We start from the raw sequence: 23,493 nt of genomic DNA, 5'->3' as shown, positions 1-23,493 counted from the left end.
TGACTCTTTCTGTAATTTCGGCATTTGGTATTTAGTCAGAGCCCATACTAAGGGTGATAAATCCTATAGCATTGCCTTGTTTGTTCAGATACTACCAATGAGTAATTTTCTTCCTCTTTTATCTATGGATAATTTTTGGAGAAAATCACTTCTGGGTTACAGGGCATGGCTGTGAACTGGAAATGAATGAATCATCCCCTGAGCTGAACTGTAGTGCCTATTTCTGTCTTTTATGTCATTTTCTTTTGGAAATACTGAATTGGTGCTGGCACATATATCAATATTGACCTTTCTAAGAACTGAAGGTGGGGTCAGGTGCACAGCACAAATTATCAAGGGGATGAGTAATGGCAGTTACTTCTTCTGGCCTCTTGTCAACTGTAGCATCTTTGAGGATGAAAGCAGATGTTTAGAAAGTATACATTTTATCTTAAAAAAATCAATAAAAATTTAATAACTTATTAGCAGGCTGCTGTTGGTTGGAAAGACAGTAGACTTAGAGATAAAGGGCATGCAAAGAAAGATGCCATCAAACTTTTCTGCTTTCCTATTTATCCTTCTTCTAAAAAAATAATATGTTGAATAGGTAATACTTTCTCATATAGTTCAAAAAGAAAATATATAAAAGAAAATGTCAAAAATAAAAATAAATAAATAAATAACTCCTTCCAACCCCAACTGCCATTTCCAGCTCTGAGATCTCCCACCCCAAGCAGATAACTATTGTTATTAATGTTTTATGTGTTCTTTTAGAGTTTCTATATAAAGCATATATAAGAAATTAACAATACACATTCATTTTTATTTTTATTTTTTTACAGACAGGGTCTCACTTTATGATTCAGGCTGGAGTGCAGTGGCACAATTATAGTTCACTGCAGCCATGAACTCCTGGGCTCAAGCGATCTTCCTACTTCAGCCTCTCAAGTAGCTGGGACTAAAGGTGTACACCACCATACCTGGTTGATTATTTTAATTTTCTGTAGAGATGAGCTCTCACTTTTGCCCAGGCTGGTCTAGAATTCTTGGCCTTAAGTCATGCTCCCACCTGAGCCCCACAAAGTGCTGGGATTACAGGAGCGAGCCACCATGCCTAGCCCCAATATATAGTCTTAACTTGCCTCTGTTAGACAAAAGGGAGCAGTCTATACAATTACGCATCTTTTTTTACTTTATAAATTCTGGATAGCTTTTTATATCAAGACATAGAGAGCTTATCATTCTCTTTTACTTTTAAAAATTTATTATTCAATAGCACTGTGGCATTCTTTTTTATTAATGGATAGCATTGACATTAACATCAAGTCAACTAGTTTGATAGCTCAAATAACAGTTAGTATGCCTATTATTAATCCAGAAACATTTACATAACTTATTAAAAGTCATCCTCATTCTGCATATTAGAAAACTAAGGTTCAAATGTTACATATTTTTATGTTAAAAACAGTTTATAAGTTTTGAAGCTGGTTATCTGAACTCATGTCCTCTGGTTTTAAGATGAATATTAGTCTTCAATTCCCTGCTTGGACATCTAAATTGACCAAAACTTTTTCTTTAGCAGTTGCTTTCAATGATAATATCCATTACTGACTTTCCATCTTGTTTAATTGTTTAAATGGCCAGACTTGCTTACATATAGTGTCTCCCTAAATAAGGGGTTGGGGATACTTAGGAAAATCTCAGCAGGACGTGAGTCCCTAAAGCTAAGAAGCATGTTTTCTATTGCTCACTGTCCAGAAAAGAGAATGTCAGTTTTACTTTTCTCTTTAAGAGAGAGCTCATTTATGGGGATAATTGGAATGATTTTATTTATAAAACTTTATTATAAATTTCTGTGGCTTACTGTGCAAGAATACCTGGCACCAGTCCCATGGGGGAAAGGAAAACAAGGTGATAAAGGTGCTGAGGCTATGGCAGCTTTTTCCCAAACAACTTTCTGACCAGGGCCCAGAAAGAAACTAATTTGGGCTGACCCCTCAGTAGCATTTATGTCTCTTGGAAAGCCAGTTTATTTCTAGACCTTGATGATTCAAATCACCTATTTGATAGGGAGCCAGGAGTTTTCATATGGCAAAGTTGCCAAGCTATAAAAAAAATCATATCAAATTGTGTCCTATACATGGTGCTCTCTTGCTCATCCTCCTCTTAGTTTTACTCCTGCTACTATAAAAATGGAGAAACTGGAAGAATAATCATCTTTTAAAGTTTAGCTCCTCATATTTATCTTTAAATTATGACAGTCGATTCATAACTCTCTTTGGCTGTTTTAGGTTATTCAACATGTAACCAAAGATATAAAGGAAACCTTGTTTTCTTCATTCATATAACAAAATTTTTAAAAATAAGTATCTTGCATACTACAGCCAGCAGCAACTATAGATTTAGGGAGGAAGAAGGATGTATTCAGAAAGAGAGAGCCATTGAATTCAGAGAAAATGATCTGATTCTTAGCAGAAAGTGGCTGAAGAATAACAGCAGTCTAATGTGTTTCTGCCCTCTTAGATTTGGGGTATCCTGCAGAGCTTACCTTGATTCAGTTTCCTTTATGGAGATCACTTTGCAGGCCTATTGCTTCTCTGTGAGTAGAAAACAGTTTCTGGCACATAATCCCACTACTATCCTTCCTCAGGCAATCTGCTTTCCTGTCCTTTATCTGAGGATGAGCACTTTTAGACTTAGAGGTTTCAGTGTTTTGTACTTACTATGTGATAGGGTGTGGAACCCTCATGTCTCTTCGGGGATTGGTGTGATAATGATCTTAAGAGGAAGACAATGAAATAAAAGTGAAAAAGGAGTGCATACATTGTACACGTTCCCGAACTTTTATCTAGCATCTGTGGAAGATACTTTTCTGCAATGGCATTCATCATTCTAATGTGTGTTTTGGTCACTTTTTTTTTTAGGATTAAATTTAACTTTTCTAGAATCTGGGGAATATGCTCAAATCACAAAAATCAAATTGCTATGGAAGGACACCAATAATAGTTAAATGCATCATTTTCTGAAATACTTTCTATGGGCTGTAAGTCCTAGTAAGATATTACATAAAAAACACTATTTCAGTGTTTTCTGAACTTAGACTGAGATTTTTTCTTCTGTCATCTATTAAAATCTCATGGAACAGATTTTGGTAGGAACTTGTTGGAGTTTTTTTTTTTTTTCATGGAAAGATGTGTTATGAATAAGAAAGTGTTTAAAGAATGATTGGGTTACATCAATGATAGACTGGACAAAGAAAATGTGGCATATATACTCCATGGAATATTACACAGCCATAAAAAACGATGAGTTCATGTCCTTTGTAGGGACATGGATGAACCTGGAAACCATTATCCTCAGCAAACTGACACAAGAACAGAAAACCAAACACCACATGTTCTCACTATAGGCGGGTGCTGAACAATGAGAACAAGTGGACTCAGGGAGAGGAGCATCACACACTGAGGGCAGTGGGAGGGGGACTAGGGGAGGGACAGCAGAGGAGGGGAGGGTGGGGAGGGATAACATGGGGAGAAATGACGAATATAGATGAAGGGGGAATAGAGGCAGCAAACCACCATAGGTGCATATGCACCTATGCAACAACCTGCATAACCTGCACATGTACCCCAGAACCTAAATTTAAAAAAAAAAGAATGATTGGGTTAGCAAATGAAAAGATCTTGAGGTTATTTAAACAATACTTAAAAGGGTTCTACAGAGGGAGGTGAGTCTTAGTGTATGGAACTTATAAGAAAATTTTTAAAAATTAGAGTCCTTTCTGCACATAAACCTGTGTTGATAGCTTGGTAGTAGGAATGGGAATGTGTTGGGTACTGTGAGAATTTAAAGAAATATGTGATATAATCTCTGTCCTCAAGAACCCTTCATTTGGGCAGACAATACTGAAACACAGAAAACAGTTAAGGCCCAGATAATGAGACAAGAAGTTCAGAGAAAAGGTAGATCAGAATGGGCCAGAATGGTTTGCAATTGGGATGAGAGGTGGGAGCATGAGGATAACTGGGAAGTGTTAACACATGTTTGAAACATTTTCTTTTCTTTCAAGGGAGACAGATCTGGATGGCAGATCTGTCTGGCATGCTTGGGTGTGTGTACTTTGATAAAAGATGGCTGGGTGATTATTCCATGAGTCAGTTCTACTATTCCCCTCCCACTACTTGTCAAGTGTATATCACTGGACTAGAGTAAAAGGGAGGCTATGTGTACTAGACATGCAGAAAATTAATGCAGAATAAAGCAGGAAGAAAAATCAATATAAGCAGAGGAGTTAGGTCACTTTGGATAAATAGACAGATACATAGATAGACAGATAGATTGATAGATAGGAAGTTATTTAAATTTTTATGCACAATGTGATCTGTTGAAAATAGTGCTCAGGGATGGGGTGCCTACGGTAGAGGGGTATAGAATATATTAGTGGATCAAGAGGTTATACATTTTTTTTTATATGTATAACCTATCCAACCTCCTTCTTGTATAGGTAGGAAATTGAGGATTCAGAGAAGTTAGATGTTTTATCCAAAATAATTTAGTTTGTATCACAGCTAGACAGTATCCTAGGATATAATTTAAGCATGTAGTGATGAAGACCTGCACAAGGTTGGTGTTTGTGACTACATATAATCAGGAAAGTCTAGGTAAAATACATGTTTCAGTAGAAAAATCAATGTCTGAATTGTTTTTTTAAGAATGAAGAATTAATTAAGGAAGAGGTTCTTTAACACTTACACATTGCAGACTCCTCCAAAAATCACATTCCTAAACCTGGACATATCCTTTAAGAAACTTTTCCAAGAAAAAAACTGGCATGTGCTACATGCAGTATCTTATAAATGACTTTCCAGCTGGGCACCGTGGCTCACGCCTGTAATCCCAGCACTTTGGGAGGCTGAAACTTGAGGTCAGGAGTTTGAGACCAGTCTAGCCAACATGGTAAAACCCTGAAACTACTAAAAATACAAAAAAAAAAAAAAAAAAGCCAGGCATGGTGGCACACACCTGTAGTCCTAGCTACTTGGAAGGCTGCAGCAAGAGAATTGCTTGAACTCGGGAGGTGGAGGTTGCAGTGAGCCGAGATCATGCCATTGAACTCCAGCCTGGGTGACAGAGTGAGACTTTGTCTCAAAAAATAAAATAAAATAAAAATGACTTTTCTTTTTATGATAACTGTTACATTATAGTATTATAAGCCTTTACTTTGAGGCTTTTTGTTTGCTAAAAATATTGACTTTTCATTCTTATCTGAGAGAGGAATAATAATTAGTTTCATGTTTTTCAGGTAACTAAGCAAGACAAGAACCTCATAAAGCCGCTTTATGACCGGTACAGAATTATCAAGCAAATCTTGTCAACGCCTTCCCTTATTCCAACAATTGTAAGTCAGGATACTTGAATGCTGGTATTTTGTACTGATGTGTAGTTAACATGATGTCACATAGTACTACAAGAGTTATAAAAGACCCTTCATGGCAGTATATACTGCTAACAAGGCCAGTCATCATTTCAAAAAGTGAAAATTTGGTCTTCTCTAACCCTGCTACTATACTTAACAGTGGCTGATATTAGAACTACTGTAAAATCAGAGCATATGGTACTTGTATGTCTAGAGCCAATTTTAACATTTGCCTTCATTACCTTGGGTGAAAAGAAATGATGGAGTTCAGTTTGGCATTATCTAATTTGTAGCACAACTAGACAAAACAGAGCCTTTCTGTTCTGTGTGTTGGTTAATTTATTCCTTTAATCAGAAAATTAACAACATATTCTTGATACATTGCAACATTTGTTTTGGGTACTATTTGACCATATTGTACAAGATATGAGAAGATTTATTTCAATAGAAAATAGGAGTACTGAAATTGAGTTAGACTACCTTTAATAAAGAATGATTTATGGGAATACAGAACTAGAAAAGCATCAGAAATCCTACTCCATCAATATCAAAACAGTTACTTGTTCAAGACATCAATATGAAAAGGAGTAAATATTAACAAATATAAATGTAAGTATACTTGGTACATTTATACCTCCGTATTTTAAAGACATTAAGAGAATAATAATTCATAGTCTTTGAATTTTTCCCGTTATGGAAGCATAATTTAAAATGTAGTAGGGTTCTTATATTCCTTGCAAAAGAATCTTCTAGTTGTGATAAAAATTATCAGAACAGGTTGAGGAGCAACCCCACTTTGCTTTGGCTTTCAAAGAGCTCTCCCCTGAACTTGTCAATTTTCTGAGTATCCTCTGTATTTGAATGTTGGTCTCTACTGGGACCTGACTTGGGGTGTTTCTGGAGGATAAAAGTTGTCTGTAGCTCATCTCATATTAACTCATATCACAAGTATTAAGCTGGAGCCCAGAAGGTCTAGTGAAAGGGAGGAACCACTTGGTAGTATAGTCTGGACTGGACCATATCCTAATGGTCTGTGCCTTCATTGGCCCAGAAGACACAGATGAACTTGGTGAGTGTTTTAGCCCAGAGTGGCTGCTGCCTTTTTGCTCATTAACTTCTGCAAGTTTTTAATCAAACTGAGGAAGAGCTCCTCTTGGTTGCTTCCATCCCTGTTCTCAGTAGGCACATGGGTCACCTACTGGTTTTCATGGCATTGATTTATTGTTCCCCTTCCTGTTTTGTTTCCTCAAGAGGCACTGAGCATTATGTAACTTTCTTTCTTTAACTCTGTCTGTGATAAGCAGGAGGAAGAGGACTCTGATGAAGACCATCCACAGGGAAGCCAACAACCTTCTTTGCCAGTTCCTGTTGGTGAACACCTCATCTACTCTAATGAGACTGAGCCTGTTAGGGCCCTTCTACCGGATGAAAAGAAAGAAGTAAAACCACCAGCTCTCTCCATGTCTAATTTACATGAGGCTACCATGTGAGTATGAATCCTAAGTGTGGAGTCTCTTCTAACCCTTCTGGTCTGATACCAGTGTATGAAGCAGAGGTGGCCTTTGAAAATGCTGGACTCAAAGGGGTGGGTCAACAGTTCTCAGGGCCTTTATCCTAATCTCTTACATTTGGATGAGATAGTTTCTTAACTAAAAATCCCGTTGGTCTGAAGCAAATGACTTGCCCTTTGTCTCTTAAATGGCCTTTCTGACAGAAGCCATTTGGATTTTCATTAATATTATCATTATTATTATTCAGAAGCTGGCATTCCTCATAATTTGGCCTTCTTTGGTTTGTATCTTACAGCCCAGATTATGAGATTTCATTTGATTTAAATGGACAGAAATGTGACCTGTCAGAGAAAGCAAGCAGAAAATCCTTCTTTTTTTGGTGGTGGTTCTAAAGCAGTTATTCCTAACTTTTTCAAGGGGTGTTGGACTTTTCTGAAACCAATAGAATCATTTTAAGAAAATGTCCATATATAATTTCAAGTTCACAGAATCTCTGAAACATGAGTTTTGTATGTTTGTGTATACCAAACTCCTGCTCTAGAGAGTATGACTCTTCTCTCATCTTGGTAGAATGTAACTATAGCTTTCTTCAGGATCTTATTTTCATTCACAAGGATTTTGCCATGCTCCCCACATTCCCACACTTATTTCTCTAGATTAAAGATATAATTTTCTTTAAAAGCTCTTCCTCTATATCTCTTACATCCAGTCTATCACCAAATGCTGCTGAGTATTCCTTCAAAATATCCCTTCCCTCATCCATCTATATTGCTGTTACCCTTACAACTTCTTTCAGTGGACTCAGTGTGCTTGCCTCTTGTCTGTCCTTTCCCCTATCCTATGATATGTTTTCCATCGGGTAATTTTCCCTGCTTGTGTGCTTTCCTATGGTCATGCTTTATGTGTGTCATATTTACTCAAAAATCACTCTTATGATCGGAACACCTTTTAATCATAGTATGCTTTTTTGGCTCAACAGATAAATCTGCTCATGATGATCTCTCAATTATGCCAGTGCTCAGTAGTGGCAAATATTTTACCTTCTATAGGCCTGTACTTCTTTTTTTTTAAATTTTACTTTAGGTTCTGGGGTACATATGCAGGTCATGCAGGGTTGTTGCATAGGTGCATACATAACCTGGTGGTCTGCTGCCTCTATTTCCCCTTCAGGCCTGTACTTCTTGACCATCTCCGAGAAACCAGGGCTGACAAGAAGAGACTGCGGAAAGCCTTAAGAGAATTTGAAGAACAGTTTTTTAAACAAACAGGAAGGTGCGTGTGGGCAGAGAGATTTTTAAAGCTAACTTCCTAGAGAATTATTGTTGATAATGAACTGAAATTTTTTGGCAGCAACAGTGACTTTTTACGAAATGTATATAATTTCCACACTAGCTTAGACTCAGGATTTGTCCAATCCAACATTCCAATAGTGCCAATATGAGGGATGTTTTATGGGACATGGTAGCTGTCAAGTATGACGTCAATCTGTAAAAAATAAAGGATAAACTCTAAAAATCTCTAAGTTTGCACAATAAATCTCATCATAAATAAATGGATTTATTTAAACCTTTAAAAAATCTATTTGATTTTTTTTTTAGCCCACATAACTGCTTTATTGTTGGTTTCTCAGTTCTGTAAGTTACTCCCTACTTTATTAAATAATAATTCCTTATTTGCTTTAAATGTCTTCTTTAGAAGTCAGGATCTGTCCCTAATTATTTTATTTCAATACTTGATGAAAAAATTCATAGTCATTCTTTCTACCCCTTAAATAAATGGTTAGCTTTATCATCTGTCCTCTACTTTTCTGTGTCAACCCAAGTCTCATTATACACTCTATTAGTTTCCTCTAAAAATTACATACATAATCGAGAGATAAGGGTTATTGATCCACTTTTGGAAGAGAGATAAATTGCTTAGTTATCTTGAGCCTCAATTCCCACTTTATTAGCTGAAATGACTGGACTCCTGGGATACTTTGGGAAGCTACAGCTGTTACGTGAGATAACAATCTTTAAAAAAATAAATAAATCTAGAGTGTAACTTTCCCACAGCCACAAGTTACTAAGTAGATGAGATGACATTAAACTCATCATTCAAGTCATAAGCTTATCAGTGCTACACTGGCTTCTCTGTATTCCTCTCCATTTCAGTATTGTATTTGACCTTTCAGTTCAGCAGGCTGAGAGTTGTCCTGATGGAAAGGGACTATTTTCCAAAGCACCTTGAAACTCTCATGCTTGGTCTACTCACCTCTTGGTCCCTGGCAGGTTTTCCATGTTAGCCTACCAGGGATATTCTTTAGGACTGGACCTATTGAGTGAAAAGCTCTTTGCATTCAGCAAATACAGATGTAACAACTTATTTTCTGTCTGTAATCTTGAAGTTGATTGCTACAAGTACAACTTACCTTTTTGGTGATGTTAACTAATCTAGTGAGAAATGGTATGTGACTCATAAATTTAGAATATAAAGCATTTGTTACTAATTTTCTTTTTCCATACTTTTTTCTTTTATCAAATGTTCATGTAACTTTCCTTGCAAAACATTCCTTGGAGTAATAATTTTTTCTGGACTGTCTGCTATATTTGGGTAAATATGTGACTTGCACTATAAAGTTCCTGATATCTGCCTCTTTTGGATTAATGGTATGCTATGGGAATTCTTCATTCAGGGAAATATTTGTGGAGATGTTATCAAATATTCTAAATCAAACAGTCATTACATATGATAAATGATACTTTAAGATGTGCATACATTATTTTCATAAATTTGAGTTCTTTGAATAAATTTATATTTTTACCACTTTGAACCAGGAATCTATCTTAAGGGGTTTGAGAACTTCCCAGTGTGCTACTAGTCCTGCCTAGTGGATCTGCAGTGTCACTTGGTATGCTTTTGGTCATAAAGGGAAGTTAGTTATGTTCTATGCATGTATAGAACATAACTAACACTGCAACTGTGAGTCCTAAACCCAAGTCAGATAAGCCTATATTTGGCTTTGAAGTTTATGCCCCTTTGTGGTGATATATTTCAACTAAATGCACAAATGATGATCTTTTACAACTAAAATCAAACCATTGAATGACTAGGAATTATGGACCTTAATTTTCTTTATCTAAGACATTTCACTGGAAAGACCTAACTATCCATAAGGTAAAATAACCATGCAAATGAATTAAAATGTTTAAGACACTGTAAATGTTTAATATTTGCCATATAAGAGGCATGAGAACCATATAGATATTACATTATTATTAATAATTATGAGCCTGGAACTGTGGTAAGCACATTAGTATGTTTTATATAATGGGGAAACTGCTTCAGGAAAGACTTAGCAAAACCTTTCATTCCTGTCAAAGCACTCTTATTAACCAAAATGGACTATGCAAAACTAGGGAAAATTACATAATGCATTATTAATGTTTCTCTGTAATAATTAGGAAATTTCTTTACTTAGATTTATTTATAGAAATTAAGGTGGTATTCGGACACCCAGTTATGATAAGTTTGACTCATAACACAGAATGGAGGCAAAGGATTTATGTTACATAATTTAGACAGTAGTTAAGAAGAATGCTCTCTATGGATTTGTATACTGTTCTGAGTTCTGTACTAGAAATTGCAGGGCAATAAATAGTTATGAAATACAAGTAGATACTACATTCGTAGACAATCTGTATAGATTAGCTTGTTTTTTATTTGGTAAGAGATAGAAATATCTCTTTATCACTATTGGAAAAATAGGGGTAAAGATAAAACATTAAATATATGCTATTTACCTGGTTTCAGCCATAGTAATATTAGACAGTATTTGTGGTTATATTCAGTTGTAATTGTAGTGACTATATCCGTGTCCTCTACCCCTTAAATTTCAAACTCATGGGTGGAAATATTTTCAAAACAATTGGCTATCTTATTAACCAAGAAAACAAGAGACATTTGAGACCCTGTCGCAATTATTTCCTTTAGAAAACATACCCTGACAACATATTTTTGTGGGAAGGCAAATGGTTTTAACTCCTGATGTTACCAAGTTATTCTTCCAAGTAAACAGCAAGAGCATACTGCATATGTATAAAAATCTGTGCATTGTTACATGTCTAGCCTTAGTAGAATTAGTGTACAGAAGAGGACCACTGCAATGTAGATTCTCATAAATTACTTCAATTAAGGAACAGCTCAGTGGTTCTACTGTATATTAGCAGACACAGGTATTATAATTATAAGAAAGTCTGGAAATGTTTCAAATTTGTAAGACAGACCCTGAATGCTTTTCTTATTACCATAAGTTATTAAATTATTTTAAAAATGTAATTTAGGTAGTATTTTCAGGTTAATATTTTTAACCACTCTATTAGGGCTGAACATTTTGTACAGGTGTAGGACTGTGGCAGATAATGGGAGAATGACTGGACAAAGAATGCCTTGAAAGTTCTTCTTTTTGTTTGTTTATTTCTCCTTAGATCTTTTCACTTACCCCATTGTTGTAAGTCTATGCACTGGACCACAGATTTTCAAAACACTTATGTCATTCAAGTTTTCAAAGGTTACTATTATTTAGAAACTCAGTAACACATGGAAGAGGGAGTGAATGAAGGTGAAAGGGAAATGAAAGAAGATATGATGCAAAAACCAAGTAGAAGCTGTTACAGTATGCTTTTTCATATATGAATTATAAAAGAATATTTAATGACTGGATTCATTGTGAACTAATAAGCGTATTTTTGTTTTGCAGAAGTCCACAAAAGGAAGACAGGACACCAATGGCAGATGAGTACTATGAATATAAGCACATAAAAGCCAAACTGAGACTATTAGAGGTCCTCATCAGCAAGCAAGATGTGGCCAAAACTATTTGAGGTTCAGGAATGTTATGATCACTTTCACTCATGATATAAAGTCAAGTTTATTTTTCTCTGCCACCCTTGCTAAGTAGTTCTGACACAATGAAAATGGAAGCACTTTAGTGGTAGTATTAGCTGTTTTTAAGAAGGAATAGCAAGTTTAATTACATACAAGGAGAAGGGATTTAAATGGAAGGAAGGATACAATAGGTAGCCATATAATTGGGAAACAATTCAGTGTCCTCCATGCCAAGCAGAAAACTCACAGTCAATATAATTATTTTTAAAAACTTCTAATAGTTTATCAAATCTAAATAACATAGCTGGGACACTTGTTAGGGGAAATTTTAGTATCCAAAGATTGTTTATGATGTATGGAAAAGAGCATGATTTTAAAAAATCAATAAGAGGAAGAAAACAAATTCTACTTTTCAAACAGGAAAGAATACAGCTAGCAAGAAAGTAATTTATGTGAGACTTCTGATGGATTTTGAGTGATAAAACATTTACTATCTTGTCCCTTAAGTCTGTGAGGCTCTCAGTACCCTAAAATAAACTAGATTGTGTCACTGTTATTTTTTTTATTTCTCTATAAAAATAACATTATTTTATCTGTTATTTGAAATTTTACATTTCTGGTTACCAAAGTTCATTCTGATAGCATGTACTTTGTGAATTATTATCTTTGTCTATAACTGACAGATGTTTATATTAAAATAAAATATTGTATTAAAAATTTAAAATAGGTATTTTGGATAGATATGTGTCTGCAGTATATAATCTAATGTGATCATAGTATTACTGCTAATCCTTTTGTTTACTATAATATTATATAACTATTTTTTCATTGGGAGTATACATTTTTCTTAATGTTGCAAGGTATATACTTTGTAAAGTCAAAAACTTTCCCATGAGCTGAAGTTATTCTTCCTTCTGTACAAAATGAAAGATTTGGAAACTGTTTGCCCTGATACCTTGGAAAAGAAGCCAGAATATTTATTTGCTTCATCAACTTTAGTGCATATCATTTTGTGTTATTTTATACTAAGACCTGTTTATTATTTTCATTTTTGTAAAAGGAAGTAAAAGGGCAACAATTTCTGTCATGTACCAACCATGTTTGTATTTCTATTTTCTGTAATGTTTATGTATGATGTTGAAGAAATTCACATTTTCTTATAGTTTGAATGGGAAGACTATTGACTATTTCAGAAACAGACTATTTCATAGGCTTATTGTTTTCTCTGTATTTACCTAATATTTTATAACTTTATGAATCAGAATAATGTCCTTCATAAATTTGTTTAATTGAAGTCATCTACTTGTAACAGGACAGATACACAACTATTTGAGGTTTACAAATTACATCTTTGATAAGGGAAATGGTTTCATGACATGTATACAATTGCTATTAAAATGTAACTCTATATATTCTATATGATTGTAAATATTTTATACAACAATACAAATAAAATATTTTTCTATTATATTTATTATGTTGATAACACAGTAGTTGTTTCCTGTTAGCTATTATAAATAACATAAATAACACTGTCAAACAAGGAGTTGGAAATGCTGACAATTCTAGGCTTCAAGATTTAACTCATGCTGCAATTACACCCTTTCATGCGGTTTGGAGTTATTCCAATATTTATTCAGTAGATTAAAATGAATGCATATTTAAACACCATTTATAAGCCATTATTTTGTACTTTGCTAAAGCGGTCTATATAACTGTTTTGTTATGTTTGGCATAAAGGAAACATAAAAACATTGCAGCATCTAGGCAATAAAGTGTCAGAAGGAGAACTTAGGGTGTTTCATCATTGAAAGTAGTGGGACGGGTAGGGAATAGGAAAACACTAAAATGGCTCTGAATGAAATTTGGAAAGTGGTAGTTCGTTTTTGGCGACAGTGGCATGTGCATGCTTTAGTGGAAAACATCTGGTGATGAAAATGGACAACAGAGGACCAATGCTCCTAAGGGAGGAAAAGGGGCTGAGTAAGAATAAGAAGAGTGGGCATTAACGTCCAACACTGATATTACAGGTTTTGCAGCTGGGATCTTTCTTTGCATTTGCAGTAGACAAACTCATGAGCTGATGACCAGTGATTTCTGCCACGGTGCCCAGAGAAAGATCCACAGGGTCAGTGTAAATGACTTCTAAAATGACATCCTGGGCATGGTGGTAAACCAGCACCCCATCTTCTTCTGTACAGGTCAAAAACTTATTATCCTTAGAATTTAGTTGAGGAAGGCGCTGCTTACAAAATTCATCTCCTGGTGATCCCACAGGAGCAATCACAAGAATCACATAATGATAAGCAGTGTACATACAGTAGAAGTCCCCAAAGTATAAGTTAGTATTGGGGTTAAAAAGTTTTTCCGCTGCAATCTCAAACCTGTATCTTCCATAAGGTGAATCCTGGGGTGGCTTTCCAGTATTGAATTCAGTGCTGCAGCTGAAGAAGATGCCTTCTAATTTTCCACTGATAGGAGAGCCATGGCTACCACTGTTATCCTTGACAGAGGGTTGCATAGCATTCCCATGATGTTCTCTGCAAGAGAAAACAAGTGGTCACTGCTTAATACAATTGTGGTAAACACATTGATTTATATATTTGAATGGCCCAAATGTCAAACATCTACTGTTAAAGGCCTGAATACCTCTCCTATCAGATTAAGGGGACAACATCTTTTGATATTGCCTATAGATGGCTGAATTCTAGCCTTGACCTTAAGGTAAGGATGGTCTGCTACAAACCTTGGAGACCTTGCATTAAATTAACATAATTACGTAAATTTCCTCACCAGAAAAAATCAAACTGGACTTAGAAACCTTACAGGTAAAATCATACATAAATTAACTGCCAACTAGGTTTCAGAAGTGGCTTTTTGAAGAGAAAACTGAACTAAAGGTATTGGTTAGTTAAATATATTGAATGTTTTTAAAATGAGTGCTGTCCATTTATACTGGCACAAAAGTGTTGTGTTTTGTTTTGGCTTTTTAACACAAGGACGGTTTACTCATCAGGTTATTTCTTTGGCATTTTGCTTAGAACAGTGCTGGTTATTTCCCCTTTACCTCACCCTCAGATCCATTCATTCTCCACCACAGTCTTCTACTGTGGCCTGGAACTCTTATTCAGTTCCTTATCCCTTGGACTTTTCCATTTCAGTTCTACCAATGTAAGGCACCAACATATATAGAGTTGGAGGAGGTAAAGCCTTTGGTGTGTCTTCCTATATTTCCTCCATGCTTCAGGACCTTCTGTTTCTGGCAGGGCTGGGTTCTTCATAACTATGTATACCTGACTACTGCTACTGCTACTGCTGGATGAATTCCTACTCCCTTTCATTCCCAAGAAGAGTAAAACTTTTCAATTCCTGCTAGTTCTTGGTTACATTAGCATCCCTTATTTGATATCTTAACCCTGACTACACCTCTATAATGGGTAGTTTTGTTAAATTCTGTCCAGAATCCCTCAAATGTGCCTTGGTTTTTTTTTTTTGTTTTTTTGTGGTTTTTTTTGGTGGCTCCTTGACCAGTATGACTTGGGAGGCAAAGTTCAAGCTACTAGTCAAGCAAGGGAAAGTTCCCCGAGTCAACGTGCTTCTTAAAGAGTTTATGGGTCACTGAGATGTGCTCTCGATCTGCCTCTGAATTTAGCAGCAATGGATCTTAAATTTACCACCTGAAAACCAGCTAGGGAGCTTATTTTATGCAAATTCAGGGAAAGACCAAAAAATTGTCACAGTTAAGAGAATAAGGAAATATAACAAATAAATGCAGTGTGATATTCTGGATGTGACCCCATACTTTTATTTGGACTGTTCTTTTTTCCTTCTGATGTTCCAATATTCCTTCTTTTATTATTTCCTTCCTTCCTGTTTCAGAAACTTCAAGATAGATATGCTGTTGACAAATCCCCTTAGTTTTCCTTTATCTGAGGATATCTTAATTCCCTTTTATTCTTGAAGGATATTTTCACTGGATATAGGATTCTCAGTTGACAGTGCTCTTTCAGCATTTGAAAATATTATACCACTTTCTTTTGGTCTAGATAGTTTCTGATGATGAGGTCATTCAAATTGTTTTATTTTTCCTTACGCATAAGGTGTCTTTTCTCTCAGCACTTTTAAGGTTTTTTTTTTTTGTCTTCAGTTTTCAGTTTGTGATGTATCTTGGCATGGATTTCTTTGGGTTTATCCTATTTAGGGTTTTCTCAGATTGAATGTGTATGTTTATGTTGTTTGCCAAATTTGGGAACATTTTGGCTATTATTTCTATAAATACTTTTTCAGTCCCACCCTCTTTCTCCTTTCCTTCTTGACTTAGTCTCCACATGTCCATAAGACTGATGTATTTTTTTTTCAGTGAGTTTTATCTCTGTTGTTCAATTTGGATAATTTCTATTCTATCTTCAAGAAGTTTACTGATTTTTTTTCCTTTGTCCTCTTGAATCTGCTGTGGAATCCATGGAATCTATCCAGCTTATTATTTCACTTACTGTGTGTTTATGTTCCAAATTTTTCATTTAGTTCTTTATATCTTCTATTTCTTTGCTGCTTCTGTTTTTATCTCTTTCAAATGTGTTAATATGTGCTTGTTGAACCGTTTTTATGGGGGCTGCTTAAATATCTTTGTCAGATAATTCTAAGATCTGCATTATTTTGGTTTTGGTATCTTTGATCATCTTTTCTTATTCAGGTTAAGATTTTCCTGGGTCTTGGTGTGATGCCTGAGTTCCATTTGTATCCTGGACATATTATGTTATTATATTCTGGATCTTATTTAAATCTAGTATTTTAGCAGTCCTCTTCTTGACTATCTACCAATGGGTGAAGAGTATGGGGTAGTCACTTAATTGATGTTGATGGGGATAAAAGTCCAGGTTTCCTACTCAGTCTCCAGTGACACAGGGTAGAGGGGTCAGTTACTACTTGGAGGAGGTAGGAGTTTAGACTCCCACTAGGACTGTGCTTACATACTATAGGCCAGAGAGAGAAGGGGTGTCTCGTTACTACTTGACATGTAGGTTTCACACACTATGAAGGCAACCCTCATTGTTTCCAGGCAATGGTGGAAAATCCAGTCTCCCTATTCAGCCTTCTCTGATACCACCCTAGCAGAGGGTGGAGGGAGAAGGGTGTCCCCTATAGATGTGAGAGGGTAGAGGTCTAGGTTCCCTGCTTAGCCTTGGCTGGTAGATGGGGGACTACAGTTTTTTTTTTCTTTCTACAGTGTTTGCCTGGAGTATGGCAGTTATTGTCCAAAAGGTTTCTGTATTTGAAGACATCTCAGTTTCTTTCCTGATCCTGTGGGTAAGCAAACATACTTTCTGGTGTTCCTTTTTTTTGTTTGTGCCCACTGGCATTTCTGTGTTGCCAGCTACTCCAGCACCTAGTCCAGAATATAAGAGGTTAAAAGAAAACCCAAGGAACTCACCACTGTGCTGTTGAATCCCAAAGGTCCCTAACTGATATATCTTCTTTCCCCCTTAGTCTTCTTATATTTATTTTATATATAATGTCCAGTGCTTTTAGTTGTACTTAGTGGGAGAAATAGGGAAAAGAGCGTCTACTCCATCTTGTCCCTGTTCAAAATTTCTCACCCTTGTTACATTCTGATTAAGAAAACCCAAATATCTATATTATATGTGTCCTACATGGATCTATAAGTGCAATTACATGAAATAATAACAGCAACAAATATATAAACAGAAAATGTGTACTAGAACCTGCACTTTGGGAATATACAATCTGACACCAGAATTAGAGACATTCCTACACATGTCTACCAATCTCAGTGAATTCCTGAAATCTTTCAGATATAAAAGGAGTTTCAAGGACAATTAGACTACCTAATAAATCTGAACAAGGGGTAAGAGAAAAAGTAGTATTTTTGTTTGGAGTATGGGAAAGCAATGTCCATTTAGGAATTCATTTTTATAGGAAGAGGTCAAAATGAGTTCATTCCTTATGAACTGAGTGAGAATTTATCCAGTTTTTCATAATTTAAAATAGATTATAAACTTTGGAAAGTTTATCCAGTAATTAAAAGTTTCCTTTCTATTCAAGCATTTTGAATAACAAGATGATATTTAAATGGATTTCAATCAAGGAAATGTGTCCTAATTAGAGTTAATGACAAAAAGAGAATCAACATCCATGGAATTAATGTCTGCTACTTTTTAATAAGGCTTCTTTAAAAAGCAATGTTGAAAAATTATACCGTGCTGTGGAAAGTATATTTATTTACATGTACTGCATTAAGACATAGTTTACATGGATTTTAGAACTATCATGGAAAATTTAACAAAGGTAAATTTTCTAGTGAGTAAGCACAACTTTCATACTGGTAGCTGGGAGTAAAATCAGGCAATATACACAATAATTATCCATTTTCTAGGCGCCCTGTCTTTATCTTTGTTTATTCTTGGAAGCATTTTTGAAAACATATGAACCAAACTTTAGATTACTAAAGGACCTAAAAACAAAGGCCAGCTCCCATCCAAGGGACAGAGAAAAATCATAAAGAAATACTGCCCTCCAGTGGCCACCTAAAATAGATAATGGCAATGTTCCAGGAATATAAACATAGAATAAAAGATGTAATTATTTATTCTTTTGATGTATTTCTTACTAAAGACAGCAGCAATAAGGAGTTTTTTTTTTTTCACTTGTATGCATATACAGACAGTACCTGACTTATGATGGTTTGGCTTACAATTGTTTGACTTTATGATGGTGTGAAAGTGATGAATATTCAGTAGAAACTGTACTTTGAATTTTGATCTTTTCAACACTTTTTTATAAAATAGGCTTTCTGTTAGATGATTTTGTCCAATGGCAGGCTAATATAAGTGGTCTGAAAATATTTAAGTAGGCTAGGCTAAGCTATGATGTTTTATAGATTAGGTATATTAAATGCATTTTCAACTTGGTATTTTCAACTTACAGTGAGTTTATCGGGAAGTCAAGGAGCATCTGCATAAAGAAACATTTCCCTTGCTGAGTCTATATGGTCATTTCCAATCCACAATAGACAAGCACAATAATTTATGTTGTGTCTATCAGTCTCTGCTCTCTAAATTAGGTGAACGCAGGTATCTACCAGGAATTATATGGACTCTAGGGTATGTACCAATTGAGAAAATGAAGGACTAAACTCTGTATTTATAAGATATTCAAACAAATGGCAGGAATATTTTTCACCATCAAAATGCACAAAAATATATTCTCTTGCTAAGTACTTAATTTGAAGAACACAGATGCCTATGTGTGTTCTCTCTGATTCCCATTGCATTTTCCACAGCTTGAAGCTGATTTAAATCTGGAACCATGGTCTTCATTTAACAGAAACTAGAGAAGACTGAAAGAAACACAAAGAACCGCAAAGTTTCTTAAATATTTTTCATATATAGTCCTGTCAACTTAAGGATCCTTTAGAGTCTGAATTGAGGCTTTTAAAATGACAATTATAGAGATTGCTGTGTAGAAGTTTTACATCCTATATAGCATTTGCTATTTTAAAAGCCTTAGTCTCACTTCAAAATATACATCTGGCTATTTATTCTCTTCAAATGTTCTTGTACAAATACGAAAGTGCTGTAAGTGTAAAAACTACCTCATGATAGAGTCCTTTTAACATCTTGGGAACTGCTTCCAGGGATAAACATAGGCTATCTTAGAAATTCTAGTGAAATCACTAGAATTCAAAAGGAAACAAAAGAGATTATCCTCATAATAATTAATTCAAGATAACAGCTGATATGGTCTGGCTGTTTCCCCAAATCTCATCTTGAATTGTAACTCCCACAATTCACACATCATGGGAAGAACCTGGTGGGAATTGATTAAATTATGGGGGCGTGTCTTTCCTGCACTGGCTGTTCTCGTGATAGTGAATGAGTCTCACAAGATCTGATGGTTTTAAAAAGGGGATTTTCCCTGCACAAGCTCTCTTTTTGCCTGCTGCCATCAATGTAAGATGTGACTTGCTCCTCCTTGCCTTCTGCCATGATTGTGAGGCCTTCCCAGCCATATAAAACTGTAAGTCCAACAAACCTCTTTCTTTTGTAAATTGCTCAATCTCAGGTATCTCTTTGTCAGCAGGCTGAAAAACACACTAATACCACAGCTAAAAGACTTCTATTTAGGTAGAAGTCTGTGAATCCCACCTGGTTCACCATAATATTTCATGAAACAGTCATTCTTTTATCCTCTCATTTTCAATGTCTTAAAAAGACCCACAAAAGGAGAAAAAAATTAGTAGTAAATATGATGCAGATGGCAGGACAAGTGTGAACATGAAATGCTCATCAATCTAAATATCATAGGTTTAAGATCCTCTAGTCAAATGGGCAGGAACTGGTATCGGAAATGATTATGGAAAAGAATCTAAGTGAAGTAGAAAAAAAAATCTCATGATCTTTTTCTACTTAATTTTTCTGGAAAATAAAAATCCATATAATTATTTTGAAAAAACTAGAATTGCTATTTGACAGAACTAGAGTCAAGGGAAACCTGAGCCTAGAATTTTTAACTATATTTAGTAAAACAAATCACTATATATTTTTGAATCTTACCGAACATAGTCAAAATATTCTTTGTGCTGATTACGATAAAAAACAGAAAACTTAAGCATACGTCCTGCAATCACTTCAGCCTTCTCCAACAACTGTGTTAGATGAACTTTTGAATAGTCTGAAAAAAAACCAAAAAAGTCTGTTATTAAGAATATGGCACCAAAAGCACCAACTATATACTTAATAAGTTGAAGATTATTAAAATTCACCTTTAGGAAATTCAACTTAGTAAATAGGAAATTCCATTTAAAAAAGAAAATATTCATTGTCTATGTGTGGCACATTTTTCTTTCTACAAAAATATTTTTGTTATGGTTTCTGGTTGTTTCTTAGACTACCTTTGCTTGCATTTTTCCATTTTTTGAAATTAGAGATACTGAAACAAAAATTAAGTTAAATAACTTTTCATAACCCAAGTAATAGCCATTAGCACCATACTAGCTTTCCTCCGACCGATTGATAAACTGAATAAAAGAAGCTTATAATCTAGCAAAAATAATAATGAGTACATTAGACTTGGGTACACAAGATGCTTGAAACTCTAAAGCATCTGTCAAACAATCTGATTTTTTTTTTGTTTACCAACTTTTTGTTTTGAAAGTTGTTTGAGAATTACTGTCTAACTCCTATACCAGAAATTAGGGAAACATTATGGCCAATAAATATTAGTAAGAATTTCCAACAGACGCATCCTAGTTAAATCGCTCATGGCAACGTAGTTTGTTTACTCACTGCTTCATTAACTCAACAGTTACTGAGATTAGAACATACAATGTACAAGGTACTATGCAAAATTAGATGATCAAGTTAAAAGATGAAAAAGATGTTATTATTCCTTGCAAAGAACTGACAATCTAAGGGAAGAGATAAATATATGGACAATAATGATTTATTATGGTAAGTATTAACATTTTAAGATTGAGATAAGCACAGGGTTTTAACCCCTGTCATAGACTAGAAAAGAAGTAGATTAGCCAGTGGCATTCTATTTTATTTTCTTTCCAATACATTGTACAGTGCCTAACTCACAGCATGGGTTTAATTAACGTTGAATGAATTAGATGTTCAGATTAAAAGTCAACTTATACAAAATAGATTCATCAAAACTTAGAGTCAGGGTTATTGATAAAGCTTATGTGAAACAGTCTGTAAATTATTCTGATAAACAAGAACTTTGAACAGCTTAAGTTCCTTGTAGATTCAGCCTCTATTATTTTTCATAGGAAACAGTCATCTAGATGAACAGGAGGAAACAAAGCTCCTTTCTAAAAGACAAAAGGAAAGGATGACAGGAGTACTCAGGTAGAGATAGCTTTGTATCCCATTAACATTGCTCAATAAATGACTATTTCTTTAATGAATGAGTAAACAATAGATAAATTAGTGAGATGAATGGTAATATTTCCAATCTGATGGATTATTAAGGTTCTGTTCCACATAAAACCTCCCAAAACAATGGCTTTGAGGTATTTTCTAGTGAAGCAAAGACATACACATATATACAGGACCCTAGTTTAGATACAGATTTTCTTAAGATCTTCTAGTACGCTAGTGAAAAATCTAGTAACATTTCTGCTAGGGACAGTCATTGAGATCTGCTCCATTTACCTAAATTAGAGAAGGATTTTCTTAGCTTCTGCCTTTTCATATTGGTGAAAATGAAAAAAAAGAAGAAAGCTCTGTCTCTCTCAAAATGAAGCTAAAAAAATATGCTGAGTATATTTTCAAACTGCATCCGTTTTTATTTGCATAGCTTTAATCTTGAAAAAATCAAACTATGGATATTAAAAAAAAGTGATTTGAAGCCATTACTCAGATTTTTCTACTGAGAATTTCAGCTTCCTCCAATCAATACAACATTGTTTATTCTGTTACACAATGCTACTGACAACACAAAAAATGACCAATGTCACATATATCACCTTATAATTACAAAAGAGAAATATTTTTCTATAATTAACTTCCCCAGAACAATTAAAGTTTTTTTCTATATTTGTACCTAGTTCTCTTACCTGCGGTGCAGAATTCTATAATTTCACTCCATTCAGACACAACATAATCACCATCAACTTGTTTTGAGGCAGTCTGAACTGCCACTGTATATTCAGTTCTTGGGCTTAAAAACCAGTGTCCACGGACAGTCATAGGCAAGGGAACAGCTTTTGCCACCAATTTTGTGGGAACATCCTAGGAAGGAAAGAAGGAAGAGAAAGAGAAAAATGAGGGGAGATAGGGAGAAAGAAAGGAAAGAAGGAGGAAAAGGGAGAAGGGAGGAAGGAGGGAAGGGAGAAGGGAGGAAAAAAGGAAGGAGGGGAGAGGAAGAAGTTAATTTAGCAGTATAACTTTAATCAACTGTAAACAATAGAGAAGAACTTATTAAATTCCTGACAATAGAATTTTTCTGCTTAAAAATACTTAACTATTATTATATATAAATCTTTTATTTGCCATATGCAAAAACTAAGGCCCAACTTTATTAAGAGACATGCTCGAGGTCATGCAGCTTGTTAGTAACATAAATGTACTTGGATTCCAGTTTTCTTTATTTCTAGTATGGTGTTCTTTTCTGTACACTATAAGCTCCTCAAAATGCAACATTCTCATTATGACAAAACTTTAAAAAACAGAGACATAAAAGATAAAATTTAATAGTATTAAAAATTTTCAATAATATTAAATATTTCAGTAATTCAATATAAATATAAATAATTCAATATTATTAAATATTTGCTTAATGTATACTATCTAATATTTTAGTAATGCTGCCCATTACTTGATATTTTATATCTTAAAGGAGAAAACACTAAAAATATGAATTTTTGCTTCACCTTCATTCAAATATAGTCTATGTGTCACAGAAGAGTTTAGGCATTTCTAAACAATGATTAGTAAGGTGATTAATTAAACCTGCTAGTTGAATATTCACTACATTTCCAAGGATATGGAATTCCAACTGAAGAGTGAAAAAAAGGGATCAAATCTTGAAAAATTCATCATTTAATGTTTAAAATTTAAGAGGTTTCAGAGCTATATCAACGAGGCAAATGTCAGCAAAGAGAATATCCATCACTAGAAAAAGCACAATCAGAATTAGGAACTCAGGAAAAATAATTACTGTTTAATCTGGTTCTCTCTTTCACATTTATCT

General features: G+C 34.7%; 2 protein-coding genes across 6 annotated transcripts in view; one reads left to right on the top strand and one right to left on the bottom strand.

Annotated features, from left to right (window-relative positions):
* FAM13C (family with sequence similarity 13 member C) overlaps positions 1–13,246 on the top strand; it is a 113,885-nt gene extending 100,639 nt beyond the window's left edge. For 4 of the 5 annotated variants that reach the window (XM_012445749.2, XM_012445751.3, XM_012445750.3 and 1 more), the window contains 4 exons: positions 5,282–5,377; positions 6,697–6,881; positions 8,077–8,178; positions 11,645–13,246. In XM_012445749.2, coding sequence (XP_012301172.2) covers positions 5,282–5,377; positions 6,697–6,881; positions 8,077–8,178; positions 11,645–11,768 — 507 coding nt within the window. In that variant the 3' untranslated portion in view covers positions 11,769–13,246. The remainder of the gene's footprint in view (positions 1–5,281; positions 5,378–6,696; positions 6,882–8,076; positions 8,179–11,644) is intronic. The other variant, XM_012445748.3, reaches the window with a different exon arrangement.
* PHYHIPL (phytanoyl-CoA 2-hydroxylase interacting protein like) overlaps positions 13,042–23,493 on the bottom strand; it is a 71,336-nt gene continuing 60,884 nt past the window's right edge. Inside the window, exons 3-5 of the mRNA XM_012445752.2 lie at positions 22,358–22,532; positions 20,346–20,463; positions 13,042–14,312 (exon numbers count right to left, since the gene is read on the bottom strand). Coding sequence (XP_012301175.1) covers positions 13,778–14,312; positions 20,346–20,463; positions 22,358–22,532 — 828 coding nt within the window. The 3' untranslated portion in view covers positions 13,042–13,777. The remainder of the gene's footprint in view (positions 14,313–20,345; positions 20,464–22,357; positions 22,533–23,493) is intronic.

This window comes from Aotus nancymaae, unplaced genomic scaffold, assembly GCF_030222135.1.
Source record: "Aotus nancymaae isolate 86718 unplaced genomic scaffold, 86718_ANA_hifiasm-v0.15.2.pri h1tg000010l, whole genome shotgun sequence".
In the NCBI taxonomy this organism is placed as follows: Eukaryota; Metazoa; Chordata; class Mammalia; order Primates; family Aotidae; genus Aotus; species Aotus nancymaae.
This window is presented reverse-complemented; position numbering and strand designations above follow the sequence as displayed.